Raw genomic sequence first — 19,228 nt, 5'->3', positions numbered from 1 at the left:
TCTCTGAAAAATATGAGAAAATCTTAGAGTTCCGATGAAAATTTTAAAAGAAAATTCAAAATAGAAATGTGGGAAGAAGTTCGGGAAAAATGTCAAGGAGTGTTCTTTTTCTAACCATACTAAGACTCCCCCTGTATAGCCAACCCGGGTTGAGCCCCGACCCGAGACTACTCCAACCCGGGTTTGCTAGGCCGGACCCGGTAAAGAGCCTGGCCTGTACCTTTTAGACAACACTAGCAGCGCTTATAAACCCACCCTTTAGGTAATTGCAGGCCTCACTCTACACATCAATAACTTTCTAGGTACATAATCGACTGGACTACTAGTTGGTTTTGTTTCCTCCATGCCCTCCCCACCATTTTTCTCTTCACGCCCCCTTCCTCCAAACAAGTCGCTAGCTCAGGGCGAAAGAGACCCTCCACTTCGTTAAAATAGAGATAGAGAGAGAGGATGGTGGTGTTGGGAGCAAAGGAGGAAGATCATAAAAAAAACTTAAAGTTCGTTGGCGAATGGTGTTGTTTGCCACGTTCCAAACAAATGTTGTTTGACCCTAAAGATCATAGCGGATAATATCTGCGTTAGAATTGGCTAGCTATTTATAGCGAAAATACGAATGTATTAAAAATGTTAAAATCTTATTCAAATCATTTAGAACTCTGAGTTACATTGGAGACTCAACTTAGAAAAAAGGTGTATTCCGACTTGTTATCTTACAAGAAAATGGGTTTAGTCCCACAAGTTCTTACAAAACCATTTATTTGGGGAGAAAATTAATAAAAATACAAAAAGTGTATATTGTCAAAGGGAGCCCATTGTCAAACATGTCAACATACATTTATATATATGTGTAATTGTCTATGTACACAATGTAATTGTCTATGACTTCAATGTCTAGTATTGTAATCTTGTACATGAAACCTTTCTATAAATACAAAGTGAATAGCCCTCTTTAGGGCATCTTGCCTTCAACGTTTTCATGGTATCAGAGCAGGCCATCAATCTCTAAACTTCCTCTCCCTCCCACCCTAGTTTTCAGTGTCAATCTCCTCTTCTTCTTCTTCTTCCTTTCATCAATGGCAGATCAAACTTTTCAACCTCAAACCCAAACTTCAATCCCTCTTTCTCCTATCTCTCAACCTCCTCCATCTCCTATCCCTCAACCTCCTTCTTCTTCTATCAATCACTCTGTCTCCACTCTTCCTTCTCTAACAAACATTTCCAACCTTATCTCCATTAGGTTGGATGCTTCCAACTACCTACTTTGGCGCAGCCAACTTCTTCCCATTCTTCATTCCCAGGACCTCTTTAAGTTTGTCAATGGAAGTTTTCCTCCTCCTAATGAGTTTATCCCTGCTTCAGCTGAAGGCTCCTCTGCTCTCATTCCAAACCCTGACTATGTTTACTGGTATCGAGTAGATCAAATGCTACTCTCATGGATTAATGCAACCCTCACAGAACCCATCCTTCTTCAAGTACTGGGACTTACTTCTTCTCGAGCTGTTTGGGAGTCCCTTGAGCATACCTTCTCTTCTCTAAACTCAGCTCGTCTCATGAACCTTAAGCTTCAGCTCCAAACAACCAAGAAGGGATCACTCTCTGTCTCTGAATATCTCCTTCGTCTCAAAACCCTATCTGACTCTTTAGCTGCCATTGGTCATCCAGTGGCTGATGATGAATTAGTTCTAATCACTCTCTCTGGTCTTGGCCCCTCTTATGAAGGTTTTGTAACTTCAATGACAACCAGACTTACTCCACCATCCTCATCTGAGTTACATTCTCATCTTCTCACTCATGAATGTCGTCTCCAACTTCTTCAACCTCCAACTCCTCAACCTTCTGCTCTTCTAACCCAAATGTCCTCTCCACCTCCTCGTTTTTCAAACTTCTCCTCCAGAGGAGGTCGAGGTTCCAACTCTCCCAGAAACAGAGGAAGTTACAGAGGTGGTCGAGGTTCTTATTCCAACAGAGGGGGCTCCTCTCGATCATTTTCAAACTCTCACTCTGTTCTTGGTCCTCATCCTGATCGTTCTGTCCTAATTTGTCAATATTGTGGTCGTCCAGGACACACAGCCAGGCAATGCTTCTCTCTCCAACGACAACAAGAACTCACTCAATCTTTTGCTGCCTTGGGTATTGACTCGGTTTCATCAGATCCTAATTGGTATGTAGATTCTGGTGCTACATCTCACATTGCTTCTGATAATGTCTCTATTGCTTCAAGAACTGACTCTCAAGCTCCAGATCAAGTAATGGTGGGCAATGGTCATACTGCTTCAGTCTCTGGAGTTGGTAATCTCTCTCTCTCTCCCTCTATTACACTCAAAAATGTCTTAATTGTACCCTCCTTCAAAAAGAACTTAATCTCTGTTTCAAAAATTCTTCATGACTTTAATTGTCTTGTTATTTTCCATCGACATGGCTTTGTCATTCAGGATCTTCCCACAGGGAAGATACTTCTTCAAGGAACGATTAGAGATGGTCTATTTCGTCTATCCCCAGAATCAGCTCCACCTCAAATTCTCTTTGCTCAATCACTCTCTCCTGGAGTTCGTACATCTGCAGATACATGGCATACTCGACTGGGTCATCCTCATCTGCAGATTTTAAATTTCTTAGTTAAAAATCAATTGTTACCATTAACAACTTCATCATTATCTAAAACTAAATGTGTTAGTTGTATTAATGGCAAACATCATCAATTCCCATTTGGTACTGTTAATCATTCTTCTTCTTCACCAAATGAATTAATACATGCTGATTTATGGGGACCCTCTCCTGTCCCTTCCATCTCTAACTTTCGTTATGTTTTGATTCTTGTTGATGATTACTCAAGGTATACATGGCTGTATTTTCTTAAAAACAAATCAGAGGTCGAATATCATTTTCAAAACTTCAAAGCCATGGTTGAAAAACAATTTTCAAAACCAATTAAGATTTTTCAAACAGATGGTGGAGGTGAATTCATTAGTAATTCATTTTCTTCATTTCTTCACACTAATGGCATTATCCACAGGAAATCTTGTCCTCATACACCCCAACAAAATGGGGTAGCTGAGAGAAAGATCCGCCATCTAGTTGAAACTTCTCTATGCTTGATCACTCAGGCCTCTGTTCCTCTCTCTCTCTGGCCTGATACCTTCTCTACTGCCATTTACACCATTAACCGACTACCATCTCGAATTCTTGGTAATATTTCCCCATTTCAGAAGCTAACAGGAAAACCCCCAAATTATTCCTTTCTTCGTGTATTTGGATGTCGATGCTTTCCTCTTCTAACTCCCTATCGATCTTCCAAACTCGAATCAAAGACAAAGCCTTGCATCTTCATTGGTTACAGCCCAGACCATAAAGGGTATCGATGTTTAGATGAATCATCTAATAGGGTTTATATCTCTCGAAGCGTGATCTTTGATGAATCAATTTTTCCATTTCATCTACAAAATCAAAAATCCCCAAATTTCTCATCTTCTACTCCTGTAACCCTAAATTGGTCTGTTATTTCAAATCCACAAATTCCAACGGTCTCAAGCCGAGCTGTCCCTTCTCCCACCGTCCATCGTGTCTCAAACACATCTCCTGGAACCATCCCTTCGTCCATTCCATCTTCTAATCCTAACCGTTCATCTCACGTACCACCTGTCAACCCCACAACTAATAACGTGGTCCAACGATTATCAAATCCTGACCGTTCCTCTGCTCCCTCTCATGGATATCCTCCACCTGTCTCTGTGGTCCAACGATCGTCCTCTCCTGCCTCCCACTCCTCTGATTCTTCTTCGTCTCTGAACCCTAATTCAGAGGACGACTCATCTGTCCCTCCCTCTCTCTCAACTGCAAATACTTTACCACCACCTCCTTCAACAACCGACATCTCTGTTACCACCTCTAAACATCACATGGTAACTCGCAGTCGTGATGGTACGAGAAAGGCAAAGGTCCTCTTTACAACTAGTCTGCCCCAATTACCTATTATGGCAAATTCATCATTGCTTGAGGAACCATCGACGTTCCTTCAAGCATCAAAGTCTGAACATTGGCGTGCAGCCATGAAAGAAGAAATTAATGCTCTGAATAAAAACAAAACCTGGAAATTGGTTCCTAGGGATTCTAATATGAATTTGGTCGACTGCAAATGGGTTTTTCGGGTGAAGCAAAATTCAGATGGTTCGATAGCTCGTCACAAGGCTAGGCTTGTTGCTCGTGGTTTTACTCAGCAAAAAGGGATTGATTACACCGAAACTTTCAGTCCGGTTGTTCGTCCGGCCACAATTCGTACGGTTCTATCTCTAGCTGTTAATGGTAACTGGTTAATTCGACAATTAGATGTAAAGAGTGCGTTTTTGAATGGGGATCTTAAAGAAACTGTGTTTATGACTCAGCCGAAGGGATTCGAAGATAATTGTCATCCTGATTATGTATGCAAACTCCAAAAGGCAATCTATGGTCTAAAGCAAGCACCGAGGGCTTGGCATCATCGTTTTAGTTCGTTTTTGTTCGAATTAGGGTTTTCTCAATCAATTTCAGATCCCTCCATGTTCTCAATTCGTTCATCATCAGGTATAACAATTCTATTGCTTTATGTAGACGACATTATTGTCACCGGCAGTTCATCTGAGTTTTTACAATTACTAATTTCGAAATTAAAAACCCAATTTGATATTACTGATTTGGGATCATTGAGCTACTTTTTGGGCATGGAAGCAAAACGAGATTCTTCTTCTCTTCTTCTCACTCAACAAAAATACACAATTGATTTGCTCACCAAGTTTGGTCTATTACATTCTAAGTCTGTCAATACACCATCATTAACTGGTAAGAAATTGTCTAAGAATGATGGAGAACCTCTGTCGAATCCTCAAGAATATCGAAGTCTCGTCGGAGCACTACAATATCTAACACTAACTCGACCGGACATCGCTTATTCAGTCAATCAGGTGTCTAAATTTATGCACTCTCCAACTACAACTCACTTGAAGGCTGCTAAGAGAATCCTTCGATTTCTCAAAGGAACAGTAACAACTGGAATCCATCTCCGATCATCTTCTTCATTACCTCTGTTAGGATTCTCGGATGCGGATTGGGCCGGGTCACCCGATGACAGAAGGTCCATTACCGGCTCGTGTATCTTTCTTGGACCAAACTTAATTATGTGGACTTCTAAGACTCAGCCGACTGTGGCTAGGTCGTCGACTGAGGCTGAGTATCGAGCCGTGGCTCATGCGGCTGCTGACATCATTTGGCTAAGAAATCTATTGGGTGAATTGGGTTACGTGTCTTCCACTTCACCAATCATTCATTGTGATAACTTAAGTACTACATACTTAGCCGTAAACCCAATTCATCATTCAAAGACTCGTCACTCGGCTATTGATTTTCACTTTGTACGTGAACAAGTCAATGATGGTAAATTACGTGTGCATTATCTTCCAAGTGAGTCACAAATAGCGGATATCTTCACCAAGGGTCTTCCAACATCAAGGTTTCAAGAGCTATGTATCAAGCTTTCACTCGGTCCCCGAGGTTCGGCTTGAGGGGGGGTGTCAACATACATTTATATATATGTGTAATTGTCTATGTACACAATGTAATTGTCTATGACTTCAATGTCTAGTATTGTAATCTTGTACATGAAACCTTTCTATAAATACAAAGTGAATAGCCCTCTTTAGGGCATCTTGCCTTCAACGTTTTCAAAACAATGATAAACCCACACCTTTTAACTGACAATATCCAAAACTCATGGAACTAAATTTGCCATTAAATAGTATAAATAGGCTTATAAGCTTAATTCCTTTCACAAAACTCACAACTCAAATGATTCACTTCTTCCCCCTCAGACATGAGCAATAATGAAGTTTGTCGTACCAGAAATTTCCATTTTCTCTCGACTAAAAATACCAGTTTGTCATGGCTATGGAAAAAATGAATATTCTATCTAAGATTCCTGTCACTCTTGAACAAAATTAACACATTTCTGCAAGATTTTGACTCAACACACATTTCAACTGTTTGTTGAATGTGTAAACCTTACCAGATAGTACACTACTTGTAACTATGGCTCCATTATAATGCAGCCTTCTCGAAGAACTTTTATCTTTCGACCATAAACCAACTTCATGAAGTTCTCCTTCCTTCCAGCAGATATTAACCGTCAGTCCACCACGAGCCTTAAGACCTTTAACACATCCATTTGCCCATATATCTCGAGGAAGAGCCGGAAGTAAATACAAGTCATCCACCGTACTCTGAACGAGCATTTCTGCAATTGCTGTACAGAAACTGAAACCAGAAATCACATAATTAATAAATAGAGTCATTTATTTGTTGTAAGTTCATTTTTTTTGTAGGTTGCTTACCCGAAATTGGCGTCGATTTGGAAAGGAGGGTGTGCAGTGAACAAGTTACTATAAAGGCCTCCTTCGAAGTCACTTTCGTGATCTGGGTCTACTAAGTCGATCAAATGCTTTACCATTCGGTATGCATGTTTGCTGCTTTTAAGACGAGCCCATAGACAAGCTTTCCATGTAGTTGACCATCCAGGCCCTTCTTCCCCTGTTCAAGATGGATAAAATACAGATCATGCTTCATTTCTCAAACCTTCAATTATTTATCGACATGGGCCAAGAAGAAATCACTATGTGATGAGTGGAGCGAATCACATAATTCCCCACCAATCACATAAAGGAGTCCTCTTAGTCCACATCGAACACAGACTTCTATAGATACAACGGAACCATAAAGTCCTAGCAAATAAATTAGGTCCAATCGATAAGGCCTGTTAGCTCGTGAAACATTCACCATTATGCAACGAGATAAAATTTTCCTAAACGAACCTCGTTTATAGAGTGTGTTGTCAGCAGCTTTAGAAAGATCTGGAGTTCTCTCAACAGTTATTGTATGGCCTGGGAACAGACCAAATAGGTGCGATAAATGGCGGTGGGTCACCTCTGGATCTTGAAAATCTTTTGCCTGCATCACGTAAACACCGGATTTTAGAACGAAAGCTCGTTATGCATGCAAATAAGAATTTGTGTATTTATATATGAAAAAAAAGATGTTGGAGTTAGTCTCAGTTTGGTTGTAAGAGGGGGTGGTATCACTTTATAAGTGTGAGGGAAAGCTTCATCTCTTGATCTAGCTTTTGGATGAGAGGTCCAAAACCACTTGGGTGCAAGAAAGGCCCAAAGCGACACGCACAAGTAGAACTCATAATGGTATATATCTATACGATACAAGCCGAAAATCATAGTCCGTTTTTTTCTCTCTTACCCATTCTATGATGGTACCGTCTCTTGCAATTTTTGTTGGGGGAAGCTTTTGTTGTGCTTTTTGAACTTTCTCGACTAAATCATCCTTGGTTTTTCCCAAAAGCTGCTTACACAAAGGAACCAAATCAGCGAAGTTTAATACTAATGCAGTCAAGATTGGTAATATGACTTCTCATACGTTAAGGCTCATTCTGAACAAATTACCTTAGATGCGGAAATAACTTCGAAGAAAATTTCCCTGATGATTGCGATGTCCATAGTGGTCGAGTAACTCACACTAGCAGGCTTACCATCTGGGGCGATAAATCTGTGCTCTGGAGAAGTTGATGGATTGGTCCCCAAATATCCTCCAGGGGTTTCAATTAGCCAATCCAACAGAAAAGATGCACAGCCTTCGAGCAACGGATAAGCTTTCTTTTCTAAAAATTCCTAAGCACCCAAAAGGACTGAGAAACTTAATCACAGAAGTTCAATCAAGATAAACCAGAAAAATATATATCATGTTCTAAAACTTCCAATGTAGCATTTTCCAAAATTTACATCTCAGTTCCAAAACCTAAAAAGTTAATATAAATTATTATAATGTATCTTAACTACTGCAATTCAATGGACTCTTAATTTCCATGTGAGAATGGTCACAGTGTCCGACATGGATTAAGGGAAGTTTAAGATCGAGGTCTCTCCACTCATTGTCAGTTGATTTTGATTTGGAACAACCATTAAATTTCCATATCTCCTAATTTAACGATAGTGCATTACCTACAACTTAGGTCGTACTATTTCCCTTTACACATCATCGATGTCCCTTAATTGGTAAGTTTGTGGTCAACCAACCCAAACTATATGATTGGAATATTCGAATATGTGAATTCCTACACGAATTCATATTTGGTGGCTGTGATATTTGGGTTGGAGCTAATATAGCCAATGATAGTCTCATCAGTATCTCATGTAAGAATAGTCCAATACGGACAAAGCGTACCCTCATAGACAAGAATCTAAATTTAGGTCATCTACACTCACTGCCAATTGGTTTTAAGTTGGATGACCACAAACTTAACATGGTATCACTGTATCAGAGCTAGGCCAGCAAGTGATGGGCCCAACGGTCACAGATGCTCCATGTCACCCTCAAACTTAACATCTTGACTCCACAGACCTAGAAATGGCTTGTTTTAGCTACCATGGTTATCTTTATGAAGTAAAACCATAGATAAAGCAAGAAGCGCGTTGTTATAACATACTATTTGAGCTAACTAATATAAAGAAACACTGATGAATAATTCAAGAGAATAGTTCAGAATCCTACTTTGTCCATGGTGTAAGTATAATGCTCCCATAGATGTGTACAAAGCCAAGCACCACCCATTGGCCAAAAAGCCCAAACGGGATCTCCGAAGTCTGGTGATGTTTTTGCCCATATATCTGATACTTGGTGTGCCACCCAACCACCAGCTTCATAATTGACCTAAAATGTAATTCTTTCGATTAGTTACTAAACCAAATCTTTAAGTCAAGCTCTCAAATATTTTATACATGAGATGAAAAATAAAGGTCGTTATGTTCTCTTCACCATGTTGGGTGTTCCTACAAAATGGAAGTAGAATATGAATGCTTCAAGATCTAGTATGTCCTAAGTAGATAAGGCAAGCGTATTCCACCGCTATAAGGTGTAATACCACATAAAGTCTAGTTACTTACTTTTTCACATATTTTACAGTCTTGTGCCCACCATAATATCCTATCTTTAATACTAACCTTGCTTAAAAGTCAATACTTATTTTGATAGTAATACCATACTCAGAGAGACCTTTCACTATTACATCTAAATGCAATTGATATTCAAGGAGTAACAAGATTTACGACATGTTTACTAAATGAGTGCTTACTCGTGCTGTTTTAGTCCCATTGATTGAAAGAGATGAGATGAAATCGAACAGGGGCTCTTGACACTCACGGAGGTTACAAGAAAGCGCAGGCCAGTAATTCATTTGGAGATTGATATTCAAATGCGGAGCACCACTGAAAAGAAACGAAAAATATTGTTCAAATACATCCTTAGCCATGCATAATTTTGTCTCTGTACCAAAATTGAGCGTTCAAAATAATAAATTTGCCATAGCAAGACTAAGTAGACTAGCACATACTCCCATGGTGGCTCGATATCCTTGTTCCATATTCCTTGTAGATTTGAGGGCTGAGTTCCAGGCCTTGAACAAGAAATAAGCAGATAGCGACCATACTGGAACAGAAGCTCAATTAATCTAGGATCTTCGTCAGTTTTAAAGGACTTCACTCTTGCTGCAGTAGAAACATTACCATTCTTCATTCCATTGATATCAGAATCATTTCTCGAGGATTCGTGATTTTCTATTCTATGAAAGTTATCACTTTTAGTTTTCTTAGAGCTCTTACAGAGCTGCAAAGAAACACGGTGGAAAAGTTTTTGATAATCATCTAAATGACGTGCATAAAGATCAGAGTACGAAAATGTTCTTAAAGAATTCAGTTTGTTGAGAGACTCCATAGTCGGATCCTTTTTAGAGTCTTTTGGGTCGGTGAATGGCCCAGAAAATGAAGATGAAGCTACGAGTAGTAAGACAGCCCAGTTCGAACCTTCGACCTTCAACTTTCTGTCCTCCAAAACATTTACTACTCCTACGCCATTACTAATCTGTAAGCCGAGAACTGCACAAAACTGGATCCCTTTTGGATTATCATCCTCTTTAGGTGCGATTCTTTTACCAGGACAATTTCCTTCCATAACAATCTGATTATCGCCATTTACCCAGGAATGATGATGTAACTTGCTATCTAGAGAGACAGTGAAGGACAAAGACCCTGATTTACTAGCAGAGATCTTGGTCACAATTACTTGATCAGGATATGAGCTAAAATGTACTCTCTTAAACTCTATGTCCCCAACGGAATACTTCACATTTGCTGTTGCAGTATCCAAGTCAAGTTCTCGTGTATAAGATTCTTCAGCATATTTAATATGAGAATCGTCAAATTCTAGCTTGATGTCGCCTAGAAGCTGGTAAACCTTCACAATACAAGGAAAGTTCAAATGTAAAACGTTAAGTATCCAATAGTATCATCCTAGAATTACTGAAAAAAACAATCTAGGAACTGGCATGAGAGTCACGAGACCCATTTCTCTTGCACACACAGCATTTTATATTCAACGCATTAGAAAATAATTGAACTGTAAAGATGTGGAAGTATACATTATACCTCCTATATGAAACTCATATCTAATTTCTTGTTATTAAATGGTAGTATAGCCACTTATAAAAATGATGATATACTACAAGTGATGGGTACTTTCACAATGGTCAACTTATATAGTATTAGAATTTTGAATAAGGTTCTAATTACATCATTCGGTATTACCTAAAGTTGATATTAATGATTTATATCCTAATGTAAAACTATGTTCTTATACTTCCTTTGTTCTAACAACTATAAATTGCAACTACAAATAATGTGGGACTCTCTAAGGGAGAAAAGTATCTAATGAAAATAAATAATGTTTCCATAATTATTCATTTAATTGTACAATTAATTAACAAATAATTTAACTTTAGAACCATTGACAAGCTTAATGACACAAGTTGACCGAAACCTAATACAATCAGCATGTCGCACGTGTCACATGGTTGCCACCTCATGTGTTCAGAGCCAATTAGGCCTAACTCACCTTGAAAAACGGCTTGCAAGGAAACTTGTCTACTTTGCAAATTTTGATGCCCAAGTGATGTGAAATAATGCTAATGTTTCCCCTCAACGCCAGAGTTGGAGTCACTCGACACTACCCCTCTACTCCAGATCTGGAGTCACTAGACACTCCCCTTCCACGCAGGGTTAAGGTCATTAAGTCTCGACTCACCCCGGAGACACTAGCTCAGGTCCAATGTGACAGCCAATTGGGTCTACCTCTCGTTAAAAACCGGGTTGCAAGGAAAATATTGCCCAAAGGTTACCTACTTTGCAAATTCTAATTAATATTTAGACGATGAGGGAAACAGCTAATAATGTGATCACGAAAGCTGATACATGTAGCATTATTCATCAATTTATTGTTTTATCAATCAACTCAGACATTGTTGAATGAGTCTAGGTAAAATATGTCCACTTACGAACATTACAACAAAATCAAATTTAAGAATCCCAATAATAATCAAGTGAATTTTTCTCATTTTGATTATAATAATCCCATAAATTACCCTAGAAGAAACAAAATAGTAAATAAAATCGAAATGAAATGTAGAGTAGAACATACATCAGAGGGTTTGCCAGACAATTTGAATCCAGCTTCAGTTGCTTGAACATATTGACCTTTATCTACTAGGTCTCTAACCTCTGAAAGTGCTTTTGGGGCATCTTGGTTAGTATAATTCCCTGGTACCCCAGTCCACAGAGTATCCTCTGAATACAAAACAAGTATAAGTTCAAAACAACAATCAATCGATCAATCAAGATAAATCATCCAGAACAAAAAATCAAATCTGTTAAAGATCTCTAATTTTAGTTCAATGCCAGAGGAATTTCACATATCAGACAGTTTTATATACCCAGAAATCATCATCTAAACTAAACTACAAAAAGGACCCAGAATTTAATTTAAAAATCAAGATCAGAAATGAAGATATCATAGTACTATAAGAATTTTACCGTTAAGTTGTAGAGTTTCAGAGGCAACTCCACCCCAAACCATGGCACCAAGACTTCCATTGCCAATGGGCGCGGCGTCGGTCCAATGCTTAGCAGGAGCAGAGAACTGAACCTTGAGAGGATCACTGGTACCCATTTCGGCAAAATTCAAGGTTGGATTCCAATAGTCGGTTTCCAGTGGAGGACGAACCAAAACCCAGTCTTCATTATCATCTTCCATGAAAACCAGAGAGATGGGTAGAGAGAAAGAGAGTTGTGTGTTTTTTTAATGTTTATGTTTCTCTGTTTGTTGAAGAGTAGGTAACGTGAATTGTGTAGGGAAGGGGTAGGAAAATGAGAGGGAGAGAGAGAGAGAGGGTGAATTGTGTACAGAGTAGAGAGAGAAAGTGAGTGAGGGAGAGAGAGAGAGAGAGAGAGAGAGAGAGAGAGGGATAATAAGTGATTGACAGAGGGCGTTAGACTACGGACTGTGGCGCCATTCGACTCTGTTTTTTTCTTCCTTTTTTTTTTTTGTCAGATATACGATCAGTTGGGAGTAGGGGAGTGTTTGGTATTTGGGTGTTGGGTTGCGCTCTTCATTTCCTTGACGCCACGTATTATAGTTGCGGTGGTTAAAAGTTTGAACATAGGGTGCGTCTATAGGGGAATGGCAAAACTTCTCATGGGGGCTTCTTTGATTTCCATTGACTTACGGGCGCCCTTATCGGATTGACCGCTCTGAGGCCAAAGCCCCAAAGCATTGCCTCGGACTGGGCAAGTCCAAGGCAAGATTTTGGGGCTAGAATTGGGCCAGTCCGAGAATCTCGGTTCAACCTTTATCTTCGCGTTGGAATTCTAGAACATATAGCAAATCTATGTCAACATAGGAGAAGATGAACTTTAGAGCACAAAGCAAATCAAAGGCATCAACACATCTTTGTTCTAGAAAAGAAGAAGAAGAAACGAATAACAAATGAAGATGAAGAAGAAGAAGAAGAAAAAGAAATAAGGGCAGCAAATTCAGAAACAAACTCGGATTTTCAAACTCCAAAGTCCTAAGGTTTCCTTGCACTATCTTTTTTTTTCGAAAATTGACTAGGATCTACGAAATGCATTATAGTGGCATTGATACATCAAATATTATAAACACGATAACCGTCTGATTTAAATTCTTACAAAACAGACGTAAAATCTAAATAAACTGGGCCTAAATTTCAACTACATTATTTTTACCTTAACACTCTAAATTCAATAAACCATGGATTCACTTTCTCCGCAAATCGAATTTGGGAATTCTAATATTTTAGAGTTTATATTAACATTATCGATCACTTGGACTACAATTGACTTATTGTAAGATCTTAAGGAGAGCAGGCAGAGATATAAAGACGAAGAAGGAATGAAAAGAGTTTTTTTTTTTTTTCTTTTGAGTAAGGAATGAAAAGAGTGCAAGTCCCGAGAGCAATTTTAGATCTGCATGGGGGCGCCTACAAAAGGAGGCCCCAAGCCCCCAAGAGCAATTTGGGGGTGGGCCAACCCTGAAGATACTAGTATTGAGGCAATCACGTCACGCGTAGGAAAGTGTGACGGATGTGAAGGCTATTTAGTAAAACCAAGTGTGGGTGTAGGGATAGAGAGATTATTACGTGAGGTTTGTTACTTTAAAACCTACACCACCCCACGGCCCCACCCCTAAATGGACCCTCCTCCTACACATTATAACACATTTACAGCAGACGTCACCCATGATGGACATCCAATCATCCATTACTTCTTTGCCACCGCCATTTCATTTCTTTTTAAATATTATTATAATTGTCGTAATAAAGATATTGATACATATGTGATAAACATGATATTTATCGAATTACTACTGGTTTAAAGTTTGACGAAATTAATAACTTAGAAGTCAACAAAAATAAATGGGTTTTTTGAGCTTACCTCCTCAATACTAATTAATAATTTAGTTTACCCCCTCCCGTAATTATTAATTGAGCTTACCCCCTTGAGTTTAGAATTTTTGGCAAAACTACTAAGGACATGTTTGGCATGGGATAACAAAATCATAAATTCAATAATGTACAAACAAAATTCATCTTTGCTAATCATATTATCGACGAAATAAAATAATAAAGTAAGGTGGAATAACTACGAGTGATCATATTGAAGGATAATTGCTCTTGGTAATCACATTTATTTCACATACGCCAAACACAACCTCTGTGTCTTTGTCAAAAATAGTAAATCTAAGGGGGTAAGCTCAATTACCCATTATTGAGGGGGTAAACTCAATTAGCAATTAGTGATGAGGGGGTAAGCTCAAAAAACCCAAAATAAATTGCATAAAGCTGACAATTCAATTATTTCTAAATTTGCACTTCTATGTGATTGAACATGGGACTTCCACATTACGGAGTAGATGCACTTACAAACTGGACTACCAGTTATTGACTCCGTCTTTTCATTTCTAACTCTTTAATTTTGAAACCTTTTTTGAGTTAATTATTAACCTTACATTTGGTAAATTAGTACGTTTGTCGTCTTTTTGTTTCGTTGAAAGAGTAGGTTTGGTGGTTGGCACTTGGCAGACGTAGTTCCTAATTGTGCAATTTTTAATAATAACTCATTGACATAATTTGCTTAAATTTACTAATTTAGAATATGGTGTTTCGTAAGAAAATATTATTGTTATATCGCGACAATAGAAATAATACTCAACTATATAAATAAACACATAAATACCATAACACAAAAATAAATTTTCAAATACACATAGAAACGTTTAATTTAAGAAAGACACCTTTAAGAAATTGAAACTTCCTTTTATTATGGTTAGAGTTGTTTCTTTTTTCGATTGACTATGTTCTACGTTAGTCGTTACAAGGCACTGATACATCAATTATTTATTATATTATACAATTTTAATAACTAAAGTTCAATGTTACTGGATTTACACTTCCAGTGGGTCGAATTTGGGACCTCGACATTGGAGAAGGATGCACTAACCAATTAGGCTACCAGTTATTGTTATAGACTAGTTAGAGTCTTTATTCTCGTCTTGTAATGAGAATGTGGTAATAGAAGTGGTGGTAGGAGTTGTGTCAGTGAGGTGTTGGTGGTGTGATGATACTAGTATAAGGGTGGTTTCGTGTAGCGGTGGAATGATGAAGTGGTGGTGATAGAGGTGAGTGGCATGGATGGTGGGGAAGTTGTGGTGGTAGAATGTTTAGTGATTGCGACACAAGAGGCAAAAAGTATTTTTCATTTCTTTCGGTGATCTAGTTTTATTAGAACTAATGAGGCGCCTTCAGAAGTTTCTCAACTCTTGTACTCTTTTAGACCGGGTGTCCGGGTCTAACAACAACTCCTACCACCACCAGCCCCTGGCCGTTTTCTCACTGGCCCTTTAGAAACTAATGAGGCGTCTTCAGAAGTTTCTAAACTCTTTTTGAAAAGGCCTAGTATTACTGGGTCTTCGTCAATTGAAGATTAATCTCTTCAGGGAATGGAAATTTTGTAGGAAAATTTGAAATGCACTCACCATTTTCGTTATATACACTCACATGTAGGGTAATTTTTGTCAAAGTCAAAGAAGATGTGAGTGCGGTAGGTAAAAATTGTAAGTGTATATAACATTTCTCAATTTTATAAGCAGACTAGTTTGTAATGAGGTTCATGGGCGATATGCCTAATATAAAAATGTATTGGATTAGGTAATAAACCTATTTCTATTAGTTCTTGTTATATCATCATGTAAGTACACAAATGCATTACTAATATGTTAAATGTTTAATGAAGGTGTGGATTAGTGTAGGAACAAGCTTACTTTTTACGCAATACAACTTAAGTCGCATGAAATTAAACAGTAAAAGACGTAGGGCAATTTACTCTTGTTTAATGCAGTGAGACAACATGTCAAGCAAAAATAACGTTTAGTTGATGGGCAATGACCCCGACCGAAACATATAAATAGTGAGGAAGAAAAGGAGATAGGAGAAACCGATAAAGAATGAGAAACAGATGAAGAATGAAGAGTGAGAGAAAAATGAAATAGGTAAATTCCATTTTATGGCCTAAAACTATAAGAAATTTCCCAAGGTAACCATGGTTATGCATATAAATGCGTTCAAAACGAATTTAAGTCTCGAGTATCACCAAAAAAAATTAGCTCAATTCGCAGGTTGCCCTTAGAGTCATATATTAAGTCTTGAATATCAAAAACATGTGTTTCGATTTCCAAACTTGTGAGAAGTCACCAACTAGGTTGTTGTCTCATTTTAATACGGGTGACATTTAAATACAAGTACCTTAGTTAACTTTGCTCCTTAGGTGGCCCATGGCATAAGGAGAGGAGTGTCGATGCAACTGCACTAAACGCACCCCCCTCTCCAACTCCCCTGATACTAGATAGCTAGCTACGTCTGGATGGTCGATAAACAACAAATAATGAATATTGAAATTTTTGAAATTAGACCGAAGTGGACTGTGGACCGGCCTAACTATCATAACCGTCACAAAATTTTGGTACCCGACCAGAATTGGTCCGGGGAACTTTGGCCGGAAAGCATTCCCGTCTCCGGCCTATCTGCAGTAAAGTCTGCCCAAGGTGGATGGTATCATTGTATTTCATAAAAACGGTTCCAAAAACTTCAGGATTTTTGAGTGAGAGGCCCAAAAAATGGAGGGTAAATAAGTATTACCCCCAACCTAAAACAAAAATGAGAACCCAGTCCAAATTGTCAGGACAGCTCACACTTTTCTGGTTTTTATTTTATTTAACCCTCTTTTACCCCTTTACGGGAAATTTCCGTGTTTTCTGACAATCTGACGGATGACAGCGAAGCAATTAATTCTCCGTACATGACGTAATGTCAGAGAAACATTCAGATTTTTTGAAAATTCAAAAATGGCGCCATTTTTTGACGAAATTTTAGGCAATTTTTTTTGGATCCTGCCCACTATATTTTCTGTTCTTTCTCTCATTATTTGTGAAAACATTCACATTTTATCTTCTTCATCTCTTTCAATCTCCAAGAACATAAATTTTCTGTTCTTTCTCTTTCTAAAAGTTTTATGTTCTTATTTTTGGATGTTCATCATTCTTATTTTGCTTCACATTTTATCTTCTTCATATCTTTCAATCTTTAAAAACATCAAAGTTTCCTGTGTTTCTCTCTCTAAAAGTTTTATGTTCTTATTTTTCTTCTTCATCATTCTTATTTGTTTCACATTTTATCTTCTTCATCTCTAAAAACATCAAAGTACATAACCAAATGGTCAGTGCACAGAACCATTCCCGGTACAGAAGAAAATTCCCAGTTCAAAAGTGACCAGTATTCAACCAAATGGCCAGTACACAGAACAATTTCCGGTGCACAAGAAAATTCCCAGTACAAAAATGTCTAGTACATAGCCGAATGGCGAGTACACAGAACAATTCCCGGTAGACAAGAAAATTCTCACTACAAAAATGTCTAGTACATAACCAAATGGCCAGCACACAGAACAATTCCTGGTACACAATAAAATTCCCAGTACAAAAATGTATAGTACATATCCAAAAAATGGCCAGTACACTAACTAATTCCCGGTACACAAGAAAATTTCCTTGTACAAATTCAAGAAAAACTACAAAAAATGAAGAAATTTGTTGAGATTGGAAAGAGATAAGAAATAAATCTGGAAAAAAGAACGAAATTTGTTGAGATTGGAGAGAGAAATTTAAAAAGATTGGAGAGATAAATATGTGTGGAAGAAAATAAAAAAGAAATAAGAAATAAATCTGGAAAAAAGAACGAAAATGGCAAGTTGGTAAATTTTGTAATGGCAATTCTGTAAATTCGTGGACAGTACAAGGTTTAATGTCAGGTGCGTCAGACTATTTTTCAAAAATTTTCGCATTTCCCGGGAATTTTTCGGTGGCAATTTTGTAAATTTATGGAAAGTACACTGTATGATGGGAGGCGTGTCAGATTATTTCTCAGAAATTTGAGAGTTTCCCGGAAATTTTTTAATGGTCGTTTCGTAAATTTCGAAAAGAAGAAGGGTGTTTCGGAAATTCCACCCCCACCTCCTGACCATTGGACCTGCCTCTTATTCTTTTCCTGCAGTGGACCTGCTTCTTGTTTTGGGTCAAGGATTGGGCCTTTTGCCCAACCCCTCAAAACTTCAGGCCAAGAAAGACTTGGGAAAAGGCTTTTAAAAAGATAAAAAAGACCTCCTCCTCTCGTGAGCCGTGTCCCTTGTTTGCTGGTTGCACTCAATACCCCACTTTTTTCCCTTACATTTTCGCATCACCACACAAGCCCCAATCCCCTCTCTTCCTCCCTTCTCACTTCTCTTCTCTCTTTCCCCTCTCAAACCCAAATACTCAAAACTATCAAGAAACCGTTTTTCTCTTTCTCTTTCTCTCTCTAGAACCAATAGTCCATGCAATTCCAATCAATACTTATCCAGATGAGGGTGTTACAAAAGCCAATAATTTTGCTCATTTTCTCACTCCTACTTGTTGCAGCTGACAAGATTGAAACCAGTACTACTACTATTATGAGTATAGAAAGCAAAAATCAATTACAAGGATTATTAATGAAAGAAAGGGTAATCATTAGACGTCTTCAATATTACCCATTTGAAGCTTTTTTCTCAAACAAAAGAAGAGTTCCCAATACCTCAGATCCTCTTCACAATCGTTAATGAAGAACCCTTGTTCATTTTTACTGTTTTTTTTTTCTTTCTTTCTTTCTCTAGAATTGAGAGCTAGAATGGGTTTACTTACTTGTTCTTGAATTTTGCTTGATTCTCTTAGTTCATTGTATAGTAGTATGAATGAGGAAGAAGAGTACTGAAATGGGTTAGTCAAATTAAAGAAAGAAAAACAGAGTTCCATTTTAGTCCATATAGTTTTTCTTTGTTTTGTGAATTATGAGTATCTCGATGTTAGTAGTAGTAGTAAATACAAAAGGACAATGTGTGTTCTATTCTATGTAAATGTAATTGAGTAACTGTTAGTCTTGCTTTTCCTCAGTCAATTGCTTTCTTCGATTTGGTTAGTTTCAGTCTTTTTTTTTTTTTGGTTTAGGTGTGTTCCAATGGTTGCTTGATTTTTTTTTGTTGTTGAAGATTGGTTGCTATTGATTCTTTAGTCTGCACAAACTTCGAAAGGCACTCTTATAAAAATAAATGTGACATCTAGGTCTTTCTAATCATACAATTTGTTTTAAATTGGTTGTCTCAAACTTTACACTTTACTATTGGATTTAATGTAATAGTCTCACGTCGTTTACGAGAATTTCAGAGTTTGGGCT

General features: G+C 37.9%; 1 protein-coding gene across 1 annotated transcript; it reads right to left on the bottom strand.

The window, feature by feature from the left end:
• Window positions 1–5,737: 5,737 nt before the first annotated feature.
• Window positions 5,738–12,515, bottom strand: FUC95A (1,2-alpha-L-fucosidase). Its single transcript, XM_086645190.1, has 10 exons — window positions 11,946–12,515; window positions 11,554–11,699; window positions 9,416–10,314; window positions 9,158–9,290; window positions 8,578–8,736; window positions 7,473–7,697; window positions 7,270–7,371; window positions 6,834–6,969; window positions 6,357–6,552; window positions 5,738–6,279 (listed from the first exon to the last, which is right to left on the bottom strand). Exons 1-10 carry the CDS (start codon window positions 12,163–12,165, stop codon window positions 5,964–5,966), a joined length of 2,532 nt encoding a protein of 843 aa, XP_086501316.1. The 5' UTR covers window positions 12,166–12,515; the 3' UTR covers window positions 5,738–5,963.
• Window positions 12,516–19,228: the final 6,713 nt, after the last annotated feature.

The sequence above is a fragment of the Eschscholzia californica genome, unplaced genomic scaffold, assembly GCF_041429995.1.
Source record: "Eschscholzia californica isolate CP2 unplaced genomic scaffold, dmEscCali1.0.p SCAF_6, whole genome shotgun sequence".
NCBI classification, from domain to species: Eukaryota; Viridiplantae; Streptophyta; class Magnoliopsida; order Ranunculales; family Papaveraceae; genus Eschscholzia; species Eschscholzia californica.
The sequence above is the reverse complement of the archived record's forward strand: the minus strand, read 5'-3'. Positions and strand labels throughout refer to the sequence as shown.